Raw genomic sequence first — 16,280 nt, forward strand, 5'->3', positions numbered from 1 at the left:
GCCCTACAACTTTATTCGATTGTGTGAAACTGCCAAGAGGGCATCAGGCCATGCCTTGCCACAGGTCCTACGTTTAGAATTCCTCTTTAACATGGTAAATCTTAGGAATATGAATCAATGCCCACGTGATACAAATGTCTCTTCCAAATGTTCTCCTGGCCTGCCTCTCCCTGTGTGTGCACGAGTCTGCTCAGTTTGCACCTTTACTATGCATTCTATTGCATAGTGCCTGTAGGCCGCAACACACTAGTTGAAAATAACTGGGTTAAATGTCTAGAAAGTCTGAGGGATGGGGCAGTAGGTACTTCAGTGGAGACAGCTTCTTTTTCAGGATAGATTTGAGGCCTAGGATGCAGCTTCCTCCCATTGTGGTGATATATTATTTGTGATTTATTAAAGCTTGCCTCAGGGTTCAGAAGCAAAGTCAGCCACAAGCTGTAGAGATCAGGAAGTGGTGGCACACACCTTTAATCCCAGGATTTAGGATTAAGAGGTAGATGGATCTCTGTTAGTTCAAGGCCACACTGTCTACACGAAATTGATCCAGTCCTAAAAGAAACAGCTCACACAAAGGTGATCTCAGTACCCAGGATCACATACCTTTAATCTCAGCATTGGGGGGGGTAGAAAAGATAGGAGCAGGGCCTTCAGTAGTCAGTACCAGGATTAGTCGCTAGCCACGTTGAGGAGAGCACAGCAGTATGAGTGAATCTGAGGAGCAGTCTGAGGATCACCGCTTTGGTCTGAGCTAAGGTAGAGGCAAGAGCTAGTGGCCAACTGCTTTGTTTCTCTGATCTTCAGCTTGAACCCCAGTGTCTGTCTCTGGATCTTTTATTTATTGTGTTACATTCCATATAACTTCCTTGAAAAGTAAAAGTTTTTTTTATTTTGGCCAACTTGGCCTATGTTTGACTTGTTCATCAAGGCCTGAGGGAAAGAAGGCCTAGGGACTGCATGGCTAAGGCCTGGAGCTATTCAGAGTCAGGCTGGTGCCTGAATGGGCAACAAACAAGGCTGTGTCACATGTCAGCTGAGTGACAGGCCTGTCTGTGCCCCTGCAGAGTGGAGATCAATAGTACTTTCCCCAAAGGACAGCTTGAAGATGAAATGCCTCCACACATGCAAAGTGCTCAGAGCAGAGCCCAGCATGCGTGGTAAGTGTTGCTGTCTGCATGTTAGAATCACCTTGGGAGAGGTTGGAAAGAAGATGGGTCTTTAATGAATTTGCATCCATCCTGGTCTATGTAGCAAGATCCAGGATAGCCAGGATTGCATAGGGAGACCCTGTCTCAAAACACTGATAAATCAGAGAAGAAAGAAACAGAAACCTAAAGCACTAAGTGGGCATTAAGTATTCCAGTCCCCAGGACTGAAGAGATGGCTCTGTGGTTAAGAGGACTGGCCACTCTTCCAGAGGACTGTGTTCAATTCCCAGCACCGGCATGGCAGCTCACAGCCGTCCAGGAGATTGCGACATGTTCTTCTAGTTTCCGTAGGCACTAGACACACACATGCAGGCAAAACTCTTACAAGCATAAACATAAAGTAAAACTAAAGGAAAAAAACAAAGACCCCCAAACCTCTCATCCTAATGAAATTAGGACATGTGGAGGTTATAACCTCGTTAGTAGTCGTTGCCAGTTTCTAATGAAGGGAAAAGGGATTTTTGAGGTCTTTTATTCTGGGGCATTAAGTGTAAGATTCATCTGTCAGCTACATAAGCAAGAGATTTTTCTGTAATGAATAGCCGCCTTTCACGGGGCATCTTTGAAGTTGTCTGACCCTTTTCACTTTGAGGCCAGATGCAGTGCAATTTATAAAACTTGATTTCTGTAGATTTCTAATGGCAGACTTCATCCAGCTGGCGTTGATTGACTGAGTGCCTTTAACACTTTAGGAAGAATGTCTTCAAGGTCTCTTCCCTTTTCATACTAATAGCTTACCACCCGCACCTCAGCCTCCCTCCTCGGTTCCTTTTTTATGGTGATTGTTTGTCAACTACTGTGATTTACAGTGGGAATGGGAACGTGAAGTAATTTCTACTTAAAAACTGCAGCACCCACTGGTGGAAGTGACCTGAACTTAGCCAGTCCTGGGGATCAGGAACTAGCGAACCCTTTGGCTGAGTAAAAGGGGCAGTGGCAATCTCTCACACAGTATAGGGGACCTCTTCTTTATTCAGGGAGTTGGTTGACACGTGTAGAGCGAAAACATCACAATTGCTAGTACAAGAGAAAAACCAGAAAGGTCCTTCAGATTTGCAAACCCCCAAACCCGGTGAGAACTGTCTATTTTATGCTTAAACGTGAAGATGAATTGCGGAGCTGTGTGTGATTGGACAGTAGGGTCTGTTCTACTGGAAGCAGCCCCGAGGAGGTCTCTGTGTTCACATCCTCTTATGCTCTCTGTGTGGAATTCCTTCTTCCCAACTCCAGACAGCTGGGACAACCTGGGACAACCTGGGACATGTATTTCAAAGACTCTGAGACAAAACAGTAGGCCACAGACTTTCTCTATGGCCAGCTCCTTAGTAGGAAGGTAGGGGAAGTTAGCGGGCAGTGCCAGACTTTAAGGCTTGCTTTAGGGAAGAGGAATTCCTGTGACCCGTCTTGGGGGAGGAGTAGTTCTGACATCAGTGACTGGCTGTGGGGCAGAATGGAAAGCAGGAGGAAGGAAGGCAGGAGGTCAGAGCTTTGCCAGGAGGCCTTTCGTTTGCCTTTGGTTAAAGAGTATTCATCATACCCAATCTAGGCTGTGTGAACCCCAATACTAGCCCAGTGTTCCTTCTGCTGGAAAAATCTGGTTGTAATCCCATTTCTTCAACTTGCTGACCCCAGACACCCAGGGACAGTTCCCTCTTTGCTCAAGGCTTTGCATTTTAATTGAGCGTATTCCATTTACTAATTTCATAAAAAAGATAGTCTTAAATTTTATTTTATTGTTATGTGTCTATTTGTGTATGTATGTACATGTGGCTGCCTACTGAGACCAAAGGAGGGTGTTGGGTCCCCTGGAACTGGAGTTATAGGCAGTTGTAAGATACCTGATGTGAGTGCTAGGGCCCAACCCCTTGTCCTCTGCAAGAACAGCAGTGCACTTAACCTCTGAGCTCTCTCTCCAGCCCCTCAAAATGGCAGCCATTCTTTTTTGAGGTACAAAAGTTACAGATAACATCATGCTCCTTCAGAAATGCCCGTTGATATTGCAAGGAGAAAACATGCTTGCTTGGGAGAAGGGTCTGATAATGCAGGCTATCCTAGGCTGCTGGGCAAAGCAGGAGTGTCAATAACGTAATAATGTATTTAAGAGATGGAGATTATGGGATGGAGTTTTCACTGTCTGTGTGGTAGGAAGAGTGGTAATTCTGCCTTTCTAGTTACGGGTGTCCTGCTGCGTGGGCAGAAGGGAAGTTTGCTTAGGGAGGACACCTTGGGAGTGAGCAGGGGTCCTTGCAAGACGGGAGTTCCACCTTTGCACTGGCCTCGAAGGAATGCAGCTCTTGGTTATTTCTAGAGTTGAACTTGTCCTGGTTTGAGGAAGAATGCATTGATTTCAGACTTGGGCTTTTCTGTCATTGCCCTTATCCGGTTTGTGTGCATATTTGAAATACCAAAACAAAAATCTTCTTGTAGCCAGTGCTTTTAAGGCCTGATGGAGCACAGATCTGTTTTTCATGTATGAACCTGAGAACTCGGACCATAAGTTTGGGAGTTAGTAGCTGGCACTATAAGAATTTTCAGAGAACTAGTGAAAACTTTGGGGAGAGGCTCACCGTTCACTGTGCTTTCCCTTTCTCCGATAACCTTCTCAGTTATGTGCTGGAAAACGTGTGCTTTGTGTAAAGAACTCGTGCTGTGGGGAATTTGTAGAATTGAGTGTTTTTCACCAACAAAAATATATCAGTGGAAATGGAATGTACAACCATTGCTGCCTGGAACCTTGTGGAGAAGGCATTGATAAAAGTTGGACTGCACAGATCCCTTCTCAGTTAATAGGACAAGGCTATTGTACACAGAAGGAAGCAGAAACGTCACTTTTCCCTCCAAAAGTGAAGTTTCCTTTCGGCCATGTAATATCAAAATGAGAGCCTCTCCATACAAAGTGAGCATAGTCATTTTTAGCAACTTGAGATATACTTAATATTTAGAAGGACTTAGAGTATTTTATTAAGGTGTAAAGCGATGCCATTAAAACAGGGAGTTTCCACTTAATTTGTTAAACATTGAATGCATGTGAGTGTCTGTGTGTGCAGGCGCGAGTACACATGTACATGCTAGAGAGGCATGTTGCATGTCCTGTGCAATCACTTCCTCCCTAACCCTTTGAGAACAGGATCTCTCACTGAGCCTGGAGTTAGGCTGGAAGCCAGCCAGCTCCCACGATCCTTCTGTCTTTGCCTCTCCCAGTGCTGGGTTAAAGAAGTGTAGGACCACACCAGCTTCTTTTTTTTTTTTTTTTTTTTTTTTTTTTTTTGGTTTTTTCGAGACAGGGTTTCTCTGTGGCTTTGGAGGCTGTCCTGGAACTCGCTTGGTAGTCCAGGCTGGTCTCGAACTCACAGAGATCCGCCTGCCTCTGCCTCCCGAATGCTGGGATTAAAGGCGTGCGCCACCACCGCCCGGCTCACACCAGCTTCTTAATGTAGGCGTGGAGTATTTGAACTCAGGTCCTCAAGCTTGGGTATCAAGTGCTCTTAGCCACTGAACCATCTCTCTAGCCCCAATTTATTTAACATTCTGAGTTTAAATTCATGCATTGAAACTTAAAAAGCATTCATGCTATGACTATAAACTTATTTAGATTTTAATGTCATAAATTTCAAATCTTTTAAAGTGAATCTAACTTACAATCAAGTAAGTAACAATAGGATTGGAGACTCAGCTTGTAGCATCAGTTTGAATAGCGTACTCTGAAAGGTGAGGTCTTTGTGTAGGAGAGTACAGCCTACAGCCTATGGGTACCATATTCTCCAACTGTGCATGCTGAGGAAAACCAAAGCCAACCCTTCGTCCCAGTTGCTTTCCAGTTGTCTTAATGTTTTTATATGTTCAGTCTCTGAGTCCTAGAGATGTTCCCTTACTGGTTCATAGCTGCATGGTAAGGATTGTGGGTTCCTTTGTGTTGACAGAGGAGGAATTATCCATTCATCCAGAGTTGGGCTTCCCCAGCCTCCTGGGCTTTCTCAAGTGATGTTGATGGTGCTTGCTGTCAGGACACTTGTGTAAGGCAGGTTTCTCATGAATCCCCAGGGTACCTCTCCAGACCTCTTTCTGTGGCCTCTTCTGCCTTGTTGTCTCTGCTTGCATTATTCTATATTGTTTATTATCTTGTAGGTTGTGCCGACCTACTGCTACCATACATTTCCTTTCTATGGATAAACACCGAATGTGACTAATCCATAGATAAGCCCACAAGGCCTTCCCTACACAAGTCAAAACGAAGCGGGCTTTAAAAACTTGAGTTGCTAACATGAAGGATGTTTTTGATGCCTCCCTTCTCTGAAGTAAAATGGCTCCTAATACTCATACACAGCATGGTTTGCTGTATTTCATTTGTAAATATTAATCTTGCTTCTTTTATTTTTTATTTTATTTATTGTTTTACATTTTTACCTGCTAGGTAAATGAATGTTTGGTCTGCATGAATTCATAGAGTCCAGAAGAGGGTTTTGGATCACTAAAGCTGGAGTTGCAGCCAGTTATATGAGCTCACAACCAAACCCAGGTCTTCTGCGGGAGCAGCAGGTGCTCTCAACCGCTGAGCTATCTCTCCAGCTCCACTTTATTTTGATCAGAGAAAGAAAACATCTTCATAGAGTTTTGTTTTGAGCAGATAGGTGGGTGGAATGTCTAGAACATGAAAGTTTAGGTGTTTGGGATAACTAGACTGATATTTTTAGATTAATTTAGGTGTGGACTTGAGGGATATTAGGCAATGCAGCTTATTCTTTGTAAGTATCTATTCCTCTGATGTTCTACTGGATTTGATGTGTTTCTTGCAAGCAAGAATATATATGAATGTTACGTGTCCCTTTTAAACGGCTCTAAATGTTGGTCAATTGCTTGATTTGGGAGGAAATGGTCCATCTATGTTCATCTGAGGCTGGTTACACCTGTCAACAAATACTGAGAACATAGTGGGTGTGGAGCCTGTGTTCTGGCTTCTGTTTGGATCTGTTCAAGAGTAAACAGAGTCTCTGCCCTCTGCTAGGAGGTTGTCTCAATGCTGCATAGACAGGCAATGTGCATGCTGCCTCAGAAGCAAGCCCTTTAGAGCTAGTATTACTCCATGACTTGTGATTGACAACTGTGATGGATTTTACCTTCTTTTGAATTTTTCTTGTTGATTTCCTAGGGGGTTCTGTTCTATGACAGATAGAGTATACCATGTACTGCACATTTTCTGCTGTATGAAAGGGCATTGTGTCTGTCCCCAAAGACTTGATGAGCTCAAGGAGAAATACCCAAAGTTAGAACTTTTGATGATTAGCTTAACTTCTAGAGAATTTTGGTGCATTTTTGTTGTCGTGTGTGCACATACATGTATGCATATATGGTGTGTGAGCGTGCGTGCGTGCGTGCGTGTGTGTGTGTGTGTGTGTGTGTGTGTGTGTGTGTGTGTGTGGTCAGTTCTCACCTGCCTTGTTTGAGATAGGTCTCTTATTTATTACTATAGCCAACAGACTAGCTGGCCATGATCTCCCAGAGATTCTCCTCTTCTGTCTCCAATCCTACTATAGGAACACTGGGATTGTAAATGTCTTGTCTGGCTTTTCTGGCTTTCTGTGGATTCTGGGGACTTAAATTCAAGTTTTCATGCTTACGTGGCAAGTTCCACCAGCTCCCTAGATGAATTCGAAACTCAAGATGTCAAGTGATTGATTGTAACAAATAAGGAAATCTAGTTGACCCTAGGATATCAGCCTTCTAGGGGTAATGATTCACCCCTGATTTTCTTTTAAATGAACGTCATGGGAAACTTGCCTCTGTTAATTTTATCTAGTAGCCTAAAGGTTACTCTGTTCTTTAGTTGGGCTTTGTAACATGGCGTCTTAAAATCTAACCCCTTGCCAGATGATAACAACAGCAGCAAGAAGGTCAGTGCCTCTTGTATGACTGTGAAGGAATTTTCTTATTATCTCACCTTAGTAGGTCACTAAGACCCCCATTCCAGAGATCTTGCCCCTTAGGGAGCAGGAAGCATGGGCCTTACTGTGTTCCTCCAAGTTTACCACCATTGGTCAATATCACACCCAAGCATTAAAAACTCAATTGTCCTGACTCTTTGGGTCTTCATTTGGGAATGCTTCCATGTCACATAAGACTTTGACTTTCCTCCTGTCAGTCTGTCTGCTATTGAGGTGTCTGTCAGCCATGAATCTTATAGTGAGCAAAGAAAAGATCATACTTCTGTCTTACATTTTCTTCCTCAAAATACATTATCTGTCTGTCTGTCTGTCTGTCTGTCTGTCTGTCTGTCTCCCCCTATCCCCCCTCTCTTCCTCCCCTTCCCCCTGCCCCCTCCCTGCCTTTCTGTCTTCCCCTACCCCTCCTATCCCCCCCAGGGATGGGATCATGAGCAGATTGGGCTGGTAGTCTCCCACCATTATCCCCAGATCAAGAGTGTCTAACTTAAAGCTGTAAATATTATGCATGCATTCAGGCCCTCACTATGTAGTCTTGGCAGGCCTCGATCTTACAATTCTTTTGCTTCGGGCTTCCAGATGGATAGCCTTAGAGTTGTGAGCTGCCAAGCCCAGCTTTGAAGTGTGTCACCATCTTGTCCTCTTCTTTGGATGCAGCCTCTCACTATGTAGCTGGGATGGCCTCAGACTCGTGGTGACCCTTTTCACCCTCCCAAGTGCTGAGACTACAGGCGTGCAACTCAAAACAAGGTTCTTTAGAAACAGGGTTTCTCTGTGTTAGCCCTGGCTGTCCTGGAACTCGCTCTGTAGACCAGGCTGGCCTGACTCTGATTAAAGGAGTCCAACTCTACACTTGTTCCGCATCCTTCCATGGAAGCTTCTGTTTCCCAGGGCAGAAATTAAGGGAGGGTTCCTACTTGGCTACTTACATCCGTGCCTTTGGTGTCATTCATGGTGTTTGCAGTTAAGATAAAGGCCATGGCTTGAGCTCTACTTCGTAATACTTGCTCCTCAGCACTTCCTTGTAGCATGCATAGCTCTGTCTGAGTAGCCCGAGATCTTCTGGCAGTTTCTTTTAAGTGTGCTGGGCTTTCGTCCCTCGCATCTGAATTTCTGTGTCTGGAATCAGGTGGGGTGGGGGCCGGAATCCACGTCTTCTCTGCTTGGTTCATGTCAAGGCAGTGTTCACACCGTCAGAGGGAGGGGACTGACAGCGGTTGCCCACTGGAGAGGAAGTGTGTGCTGAACAAGGGATGTGTTCTGAGGGCACCTCTTGGTGCCATCGCCATCGAAGAATTTCTGCTGTCTTCTCTGGTCCTCTCACTGGGCTCAAGGAACTCACTACTATTCTGACTTGGCAAAGTGACGTCCACTAAAACAGAGCTCACAAGAGCGTTTATTTAAATTCAGAACACCAACTTATTAATTTGCTCCCATTATCATGTCTGCCAGCAAATCAAACCGTCGTGTGACTGGAATAGCCCACCGTAGTGGGCAGACGGTGGGTTAAAGGAGAGGCCACGTTAGGTGCTTCGTGGAGAGAATGGCGTGTGATCAGAGGGGGTTAGTTCTATCATACCGCCACTTAACACGGTTCTTGAGACAGCTGTATCTGTTTCCAGACCTGTGCATGGGTGTGTGTATGTAAGTTCAAAGACACAGGTACAGTCAGGTATGCTAGATGTCCTTCTGAAGGATACAGTGTTAGCCTGGTTTCTTATTATGGCTTCTTTTTTGGCTGTCCCTCATGGATTTTGGGCCAACTGACTTTGCATGGCTCAGTTGGATTTTTGTTGATTTCAGAATTTAATTTGCTGGGAAGTCTTTGTTTTCCCCGTTTCGTGTGTGTGTGTGTGTGTGTGTGTGTGTGTGTGTGTGTGTGTGTGTGTGTGTGTGTACACATATACGTACATGTGTACACATGCTATCATAGTAGTAGCAGACTTATTTTGTATCCACATATGATCCATTTTCCCATGTCATTGTTTTGAACAGCTTTTAGGATAAAATGTAAACTTTTCCCCCAAGTCAGCTATTAGTAGAAAAGTAGGAACCTAGAAGAAAATTTTACAGTAGATATTTGATAGTCTGTTGCACTAAGACCGCTAATGTAGATCTAAGCTAAAAACAGCTGAGCTCCTGACACAAGCCTGTGGGACGTCTGGAATGAGGTGCCAAAAATCAGTGTCACCTAGAGCTTACTCTGCAGCATGGTGGGTAGCATGGTACTTCTGCTGCAAGCTAGGAATGACCTGATGGCTAATTAAGGGCAGCTCTGTGAACATATGTAGCCTGAACTGGCCAGCGGGTCAAGCACAGGTCTCTCTTCGAGAGCCACCACAGCATGTATGAGGGGCCTATAAAAAACTTATGGCATGGTTCTGCTGGTGTTTACCATTTTTAGGTGTGTGGTTTCCACTGAGTTACAAACCCAGACAGTTGATTTGAAGAAGAAAATTTGTATGCTTATTAGGTATACATTGTTTTATTTTGACTTGACTCCTTCAAATTAAAAACCAACCAACCAACCAACCAACCAACCAACCAACCAACCAACCAACCAACCACCAAAAACTCTATAGAGAAAGTCTTGCTGGGTAGCCCAGGCTGACCTGAAACTGGTGATCCCCTTGCCCCAGCTTCCTGGCCACTGAGATTACAGGCGTATACCACCATGGCTTTCATGGCCTTTTGAAAACACCACACCACTTTGCCTTGTTTTGAGCACAGCTGCCAGGAGAAACTAGTGTTTCCGGGGGAGCTCCACATGGAAAGATGCTCTGCAGATTCTAGAAGAATTTCATCGGCAGGACCGGGCCTGAGCGGTGCTCCTTTTGTGTGTAAGGCTCTGTTTGCAGGCAGGTTTAACCCTGATGACCACTGTGGCTTTCTAGGTATTCTCCTCCTAAAATCTTCCAGTTTTGTTTGTTTGCCCAAAGCTTTCACTGCTCTGAGAGGAGAGGCCAGCCTGCCAGGCTCTGACAGCCTGCTGAGGAAGACGAGCCTGCTAAGGAGGCAGAGCCCAGCTGGAACCCTGCACATTTGGAATCAGGCCTTGCTGTTAATTAGCTGAGTGACCCCCGGGTGGACTCAGTCTCCCAGGGTCTGTTTCTTCTTCGTTGGTAAAACAAAGGCTTGGAAAAATAAACACAGACTGGGACCACATGATAAGGAAGGTCACCCAGCTTGCCTGTGTTGTGACTCTGGATGGCAGCACATCAAGACTCCTTATCCTTCTCTGTGGGCTCCACAAAACTGCTGTACTCTGGGCATCGAGATGTGGCTTGTCACGCAGAGGCCGTCTGAAGCTCTCAAGCTAGGCAGGTTCGGGGTTCCTTCTCTGGTGGAAGTCTTCACCCGTCTTCATGCTCCCCCACCCCCATCCTTGTGGGCTTGGCACTGCTTGGCCTGCCTTCTGCCTTCTTCGTGGTGCATCAGTTTCATGAGGAAACAATAGTCCCGTTGTTTCTTGTTGCCGAGATCGTTTCCAGTTTCATCTTAATCCTGGGCCATTGTGTTGTTTTTACAAACTCAGTTCAACCTCCCCGTGCAAAATGCAATTCATTCTTTCAAAGGACTCAGCAGCCATCCACAGGCCTTTTCTCCTCGTCTCCTTCCCAAAGTCATCACTATATATAGTAAAAATGCACGGGAGTATGCACTGTTTAATTGGGCCACCTGGCATCAGGGTTAAAATGGGTTCCATCTGTATTTAGTTTGCAAATGCTTGCAAGGTATGTTCCAACCCAGTAACCTTCCAAAATGGTTTTTGTGGGTTTATAATTAGTGGCACCTGTAAAACATTTCTTTTACCCATGCAGCTTCTTTCTTATTAACCGTCATCGTGGCGATTTCGTGTTTTCTTTTCTTTTTGTTTTTGAGAACTGGAGCTGGCAAATTCTGTTACCTTGCCAAATCTCTTACTACTAGCCGTGGCCCCAGGTTTAGCCCCATAACCCTAATTAGATGTGGAATTCAGGGAATGCAGTGCGTGTGGTGGTTGTAGCTTTTATAGCATGACAGTGAACTTCTGATGTCTTCATGGAAGGCTATAAAGCATTCCTCTCGTCTCTGCCGCTTAGTTTCCCCCCTCATGTTTATTCATAGGAGATTCATATGAATCTCAAGGTACTTCTAGGTTATCCTGAGGAATCTTTCCTGCACACGAGTTAGACATGAGGCCGCTACGCAAGCGATAGTCCCCGTGTTTCCTGCATTTAACTCCTTCCCTTTTCTCTTTAGAGACAAAAGAGTGTTGACCATGCTGAAAGCTGTGCTGAAGAAGAGCCGAGAGGGAGGAAAGGGAAGCAAGAAGGAGACAGGTATGTAGTATGTATGTATGTATGTATGTATGTATGTATGTATGTATGTATGTGTGCAAAAATGACTCGGGCTGCTACAGTGGGTGGCTCGGCTCGGGGCGGCCAAACCCCACCCCTTTGAGACTAGTTCAGAGACATGCAGACTAAGCGGTGTCCTGGATGCTGTGAGGACTCTAGTTCTTAAGTTAGCTTTTTTTTTTTTTATGTGAAGCGATGTTGGTAAGAAGTTTCAGTTTTGAACCAAACCCTTCCCCCCAAAATGTTAAAGGTTCATGACTTTAACCAGTCATTCAGCTCCAGAAGCATAGTTAAAGACACTGAAGGATACCAGTTGTGTTTAGGAATTTGATTTCTAGAAAGTCTTTTTCCCTTGTCCCACATGGAGTTGAGTTTTACGTCTGACCAACTGTTGCCTGACTGGCTCTTGTGTTTTTGAGTATCGAGTTTTATTCCTAACAGGTGTAGCCCCGCATAATGCCAGACTGCTCACTCACTGTGAGAGGAGTGACTTAACTTGGCTTTGGTTTCCCTTTCTGTCTGCAGTGTTTTGGTGCATACTTGGCCATTGTGACCCGAATAATATCACATTCCACGTGGTAACCTGTGGTTGTTGTGGTCACCAGTCTGTCTTGTGTTCCAGTTCCTCTTGATAGAAAGTCTATGTGTGGTGCTTTTGGAACTACCCTGCAAGCCAGTCTTTAAACTCATGTGAAATCTACTCTTGTTGGCAAATGGCTCCTTTTAAAATTAATATCAAGTAATATTTCAGTTTTTCTGTTACAATACCATAGATAAGTAAACTTAGAGTAATCAATTATACTTAACTTTTAATTAAAAAGACCTTATGTATTGCTAATTTGTCTCCCTGCTTTTATAAGGGACTCAGTAGACCTCTAAATGCTTTGACTATGTGGGACCTAAATAAAGTTTCTACTTATTACTAATTGTCCCTGAGACCAAGCCTGCAAAGTGGCAAACTCACCTCAAAAGAGAAGCCTTTATTACAAGGTTGCTGTTAGGATTCTATTGCACACTTCTCATTAATGCCTGGGTAAACAGATACAAAGAATAGAAGGAAGCAGATTTTAATGATATAAACAGAAGGCTTCATAGTTAGCTCATAACCTTAGAAAATCAACCCCTAGCTTTGAATAATTAATTAGAATTGTTACTATGGAGAAATTTTAGTTCACATAATTTCTTTCTAGGGGCACATTCATTCTTTGTTGGGTCAGGGCCAAAATGTCTTTCTCATTATTTTTCTGAAGGCAGTTAATTTTTTTTCTCAAAGTTTTGGCTCATCTGATACTAATTTTAGAGACTGTATTTGTTGCCTTCAAAACCTTTGCTAAGTTTTAGCATAAACGTAGATCCTAAGCTGTCTTGGGATGGAGCTGCCAAGCAAACAGGTAACCACCCCCACTCCCTCCCAAGACCATGGTCTGCAAGCCAAATTCCCTATAGAGTAACTGAGTCTCTCAACAAAGACCCGCCCCTTCCACAGTGCCAGGGCCATGGGAAATAAGTTTAAATGATGTTCAACACCTGCCCTTCAGGCCGGCTAGGCAGCAAGCATAGTTTGCCTTTGAAAGGTTTCCAGTTTCAAAACATGGGACTTGGGGTTTAAGTCTCCCTCTGGCCTCTTAAGAGTAACTACTGCTTTTTCTGTGAGTCCTGTCTTTGTAATAGTTCCCACACTCTGGGTTTTTTCACTAGGGTACACCGACTTGAAAATATAATGGGAACATTTTGTATAAAGCATCTGTATGGTCTGTGTTCTTTGCTGTTAACTGGAACCTGGTTTGTGTTGTGTTGGGAACAAAGCAGTTGGGATTTTACATCCAGATGACGTTATGTAAAAAGATTTGGGTAAATACTTGGAATTTGACAACTTCTTTGTTGAGTTCTGTGCCAACTCTCATCATGTAATGGGATCCTAGCTGAGTTTTTCTCTAAGTTAAAGCTAACAGGTCTGAGACAGTTGTGAGACTCCGGGAACTTCTCCTTCATGAAATGGCTTTGCAGTGCTGTTTCCAATTAAAAGCTATTTTGTTTGTTTGTTTGTCTTTGGTTTTCAAGGCAGGGTTTCTCTGTGTAGCCCTGGCTGCCCTGAAACTCGCTCAGTAGATGAGGCTAGCCTCCAACTCAGAGATTCCCGCCTGCCTCTGCCTCCCGTGTGCTGGTATTAAAGGTTCGGGCCACTGCCACCGTTTGTTTCAATTTTGGTGTTGTTTCTGAGGCAAGGTTTTTGCACTCAGCCCAGCCTGGCTTTGAGTTTATGCTCTTCCTGCCTCTGCCTCTGCCTCTGCCTCCCAGTTGCTAGGATTACAATCCTGGTTCACCACCCGAGGCCATTAGCAGCTCTTCCTCACAGCCACAGCTAAGGACTCAGCCCAGGACTCTCAGCCTACAAGTGAGCATTCTGTAGCTGAGCTGTATCCCCAGAAGTACTGAAAAGCTTTTCCTCCAGCCTCTGTCCTGAAAAGAATATATCCTATGTATCTACCTTAAGCTGGGTGGGAAAAGTTAGCAAGTGTTGAGACTCAAATTGTATGTGTGCGTGCGTGCGTGCATGTAGTTATTAAAATGTGAGATTGAATCCCATTTGACTGAACTCTAGAATTAGCAAAATTCCCTCGAAAATGATTATACATTTTTATTTATGCATGTAGATGGGCAAACAGTTTCTTGAAGCTGGAGAGGCATGTTGGGGATTGAAATATCAAAAACTTGGAGTGTTTTTGGGACCCATGTTCTCTTCGGCCTTGTTGAAGTTCCTTCTGTAAAAAACGAGCCCCATCTGTTTCTTGGCCTTGGACTAGATCTTTGGGAGCAAAGATGAATACTAAGGGCTGCCTAGATGGCTCAGCTGGTGAGATGCCTGCTCCCAAGCCTGAAGGATGACTGCATTTGATTCTGGAAAGAGAGAATTAACTTCCGAATGTCGTCCTATATGTCCACATGTGTGGACTCCCATGCCCGCACATGCAATACACATATAAATGTAATTTTTAAAAAAATTCAGTATTTAGCCAAAGAAGAAAGGCATGTTAGACTAAGACATCTATCTTTTTTCCTGTTTTCACAGTAGTTTTGATTTAAAACAGTTCCACAAGGCATCACCTTTATCCCAAAGCCCTTCAGAGTTTTGCCACCTACTCCTATTTCTTGATTTCAATCTAGCCTAACCAGATGATTTTCATTCAACTCTTACTAAGCTGTTATTAAAATGGGTTAACTGCCGCACGTTGGTGGCGCACACCTTTAATCCCAGCACTCGGGAGGCAGAGGCAGGTGGATCTCTGTGAGTTTGAGATCAGCCTGATCTACTGAGCGAGTTCCAGGACAGGCTCCAAAACAATACAGAGAAACCCTGTTTTGGAAAAAAAAAAAAAAAAAGGGTTAGCTGCTATATTCAGTCAGGAGTATCTGATGAGAGAGCCTAACCTAATAAGAGTGTGGAATGCATAGTAACCCAGCAGAAGTAGCCAGCCTCTCTTCTCTAGAGAAAAGAAATAATGTTCCATGTTGTAACAGCAAAAGTCTTTAATAATAAAAGTGCAAGCTTTATATCGAGATGCAAAATAAAAATATTGATGACTCAAGACTTGACTGAATACGAAGAAATATTAGATATCTCAGTATATAGGCATACACTTAAATGTTTATTATTCTAAGCTAACTAGTTTTCCTAAAATTATCTGTATAGTTCTTTTACTCTCTGATGAAATCCCGCATTTGTTGTTGGTTCTTGTAGTCCTGGGGATAAAAGCCTTGAAATATGCTTCACTCCTGGTTGAAACCTGCTCTCACAACAGCTTTTTGGTTTTGACAACTTTCTTTTTTAAAGTTTTTGAAAGGGGTTGCTTTAGACTTACAGTAAAATTGACTTGTTAGAAGGTGCAGCCGCTCCCCCCACATGTGCGTGGCTTCTATTAAAAACAGTCACACCAGAATGCTTCATTGGGCTTATCTGTCACACAGCACTCACAATGATGCAAAGATAGTTTATACCAGGGCCCATCTGTAGGTGTCTACGTCCTGTGGCTTAGAGAAATACATTGTATGATCATATAGAAGAACATTTTGACCTCCTTAAACATCCTGTGCTTCTTTTTTCCAACACAGCATAAAATTGATGTCAAAATTCATGTGGCAGGGAGCAGGTTTAGGCCTGGGGAAGGAGAATTGGAAACTGGGAAGTACTTTAAAGTGGCCAAGCCTGGGTCGCATGCCTGGGTCCTGTCTGCGCTGAAGCTGGAAGAGTGTGTGTGTAATTTTCTTCATGTCCGTGAGGCAGGGGGAATTTTGCCTCCTGTCAGCCCATACACCGTCGGGCTGATTCTTAGGTCTGAGACACTGGGAGGGTCTCTTCCCTCCAGGTACTCAGTGTCACACATGATAATAGCCACACGTCACAGCAAGCAGCTGGCTTAGCTAGGCTTTTGTGTCTCTGTTCTTGCTGTCAAGAAATGAGACACACTTTTATCTGATACCTAATATAATTAAAGTTCACAGTAGATAATGGCTTGTTTTCCTTTTAAAAAAAACAAGAGTTTTGTTCTTCTTATGGACGATCTCCTGCCTTCCATAGGAAGGGACTGGGCACTTGCCGTTTGTATCTCTTCCTTCACCAGCTTTTAGCGCTCTCTCTCTCTCTCTCTCTCTCTCTCTCTCTCTCTCTCTCTCTCTCTCTCTCTCTCTCTCTCTCTCTCTCTCTCTCTGTGTCTATGTGTGCAAGTGTGAGTTAAAGAAATGATCTTAGTTTAGAGCAGTTTATTAAGAAGCTTTGGCCTTCACCTTTTCCATCACTAAGA

General features: G+C 44.0%; 1 protein-coding gene across 8 annotated transcripts in view; it reads left to right on the forward strand.

Annotated features, from left to right (window-relative positions):
• The window catches only part of Tanc1 (tetratricopeptide repeat, ankyrin repeat and coiled-coil containing 1), a 189,412-nt gene that overhangs the window by 41,267 nt on the left and 131,865 nt on the right, over positions 1 to 16,280 (forward strand). For 7 of the 8 annotated variants that reach the window (XM_021226566.2, XM_021226573.2, XM_013112615.3 and 4 more), the window contains exon 2: positions 11,384 to 11,463. In XM_021226566.2, the coding sequence (XP_021082225.1) occupies positions 11,403 to 11,463 (61 nt within the window). In that variant the 5' untranslated portion in view covers positions 11,384 to 11,402. Of the gene's footprint in view, positions 1 to 5,738; positions 5,742 to 11,383; positions 11,464 to 16,280 lie in introns of all 8 variants that reach the window. The other variant, XM_040745400.1, reaches the window with a different exon arrangement.

Source organism: Mesocricetus auratus, unplaced genomic scaffold (genome assembly GCF_017639785.1).
Source record: "Mesocricetus auratus isolate SY011 unplaced genomic scaffold, BCM_Maur_2.0 Super-Scaffold_100004, whole genome shotgun sequence".
NCBI lineage: Eukaryota > Metazoa > Chordata > Mammalia > Rodentia > Cricetidae > Mesocricetus > Mesocricetus auratus.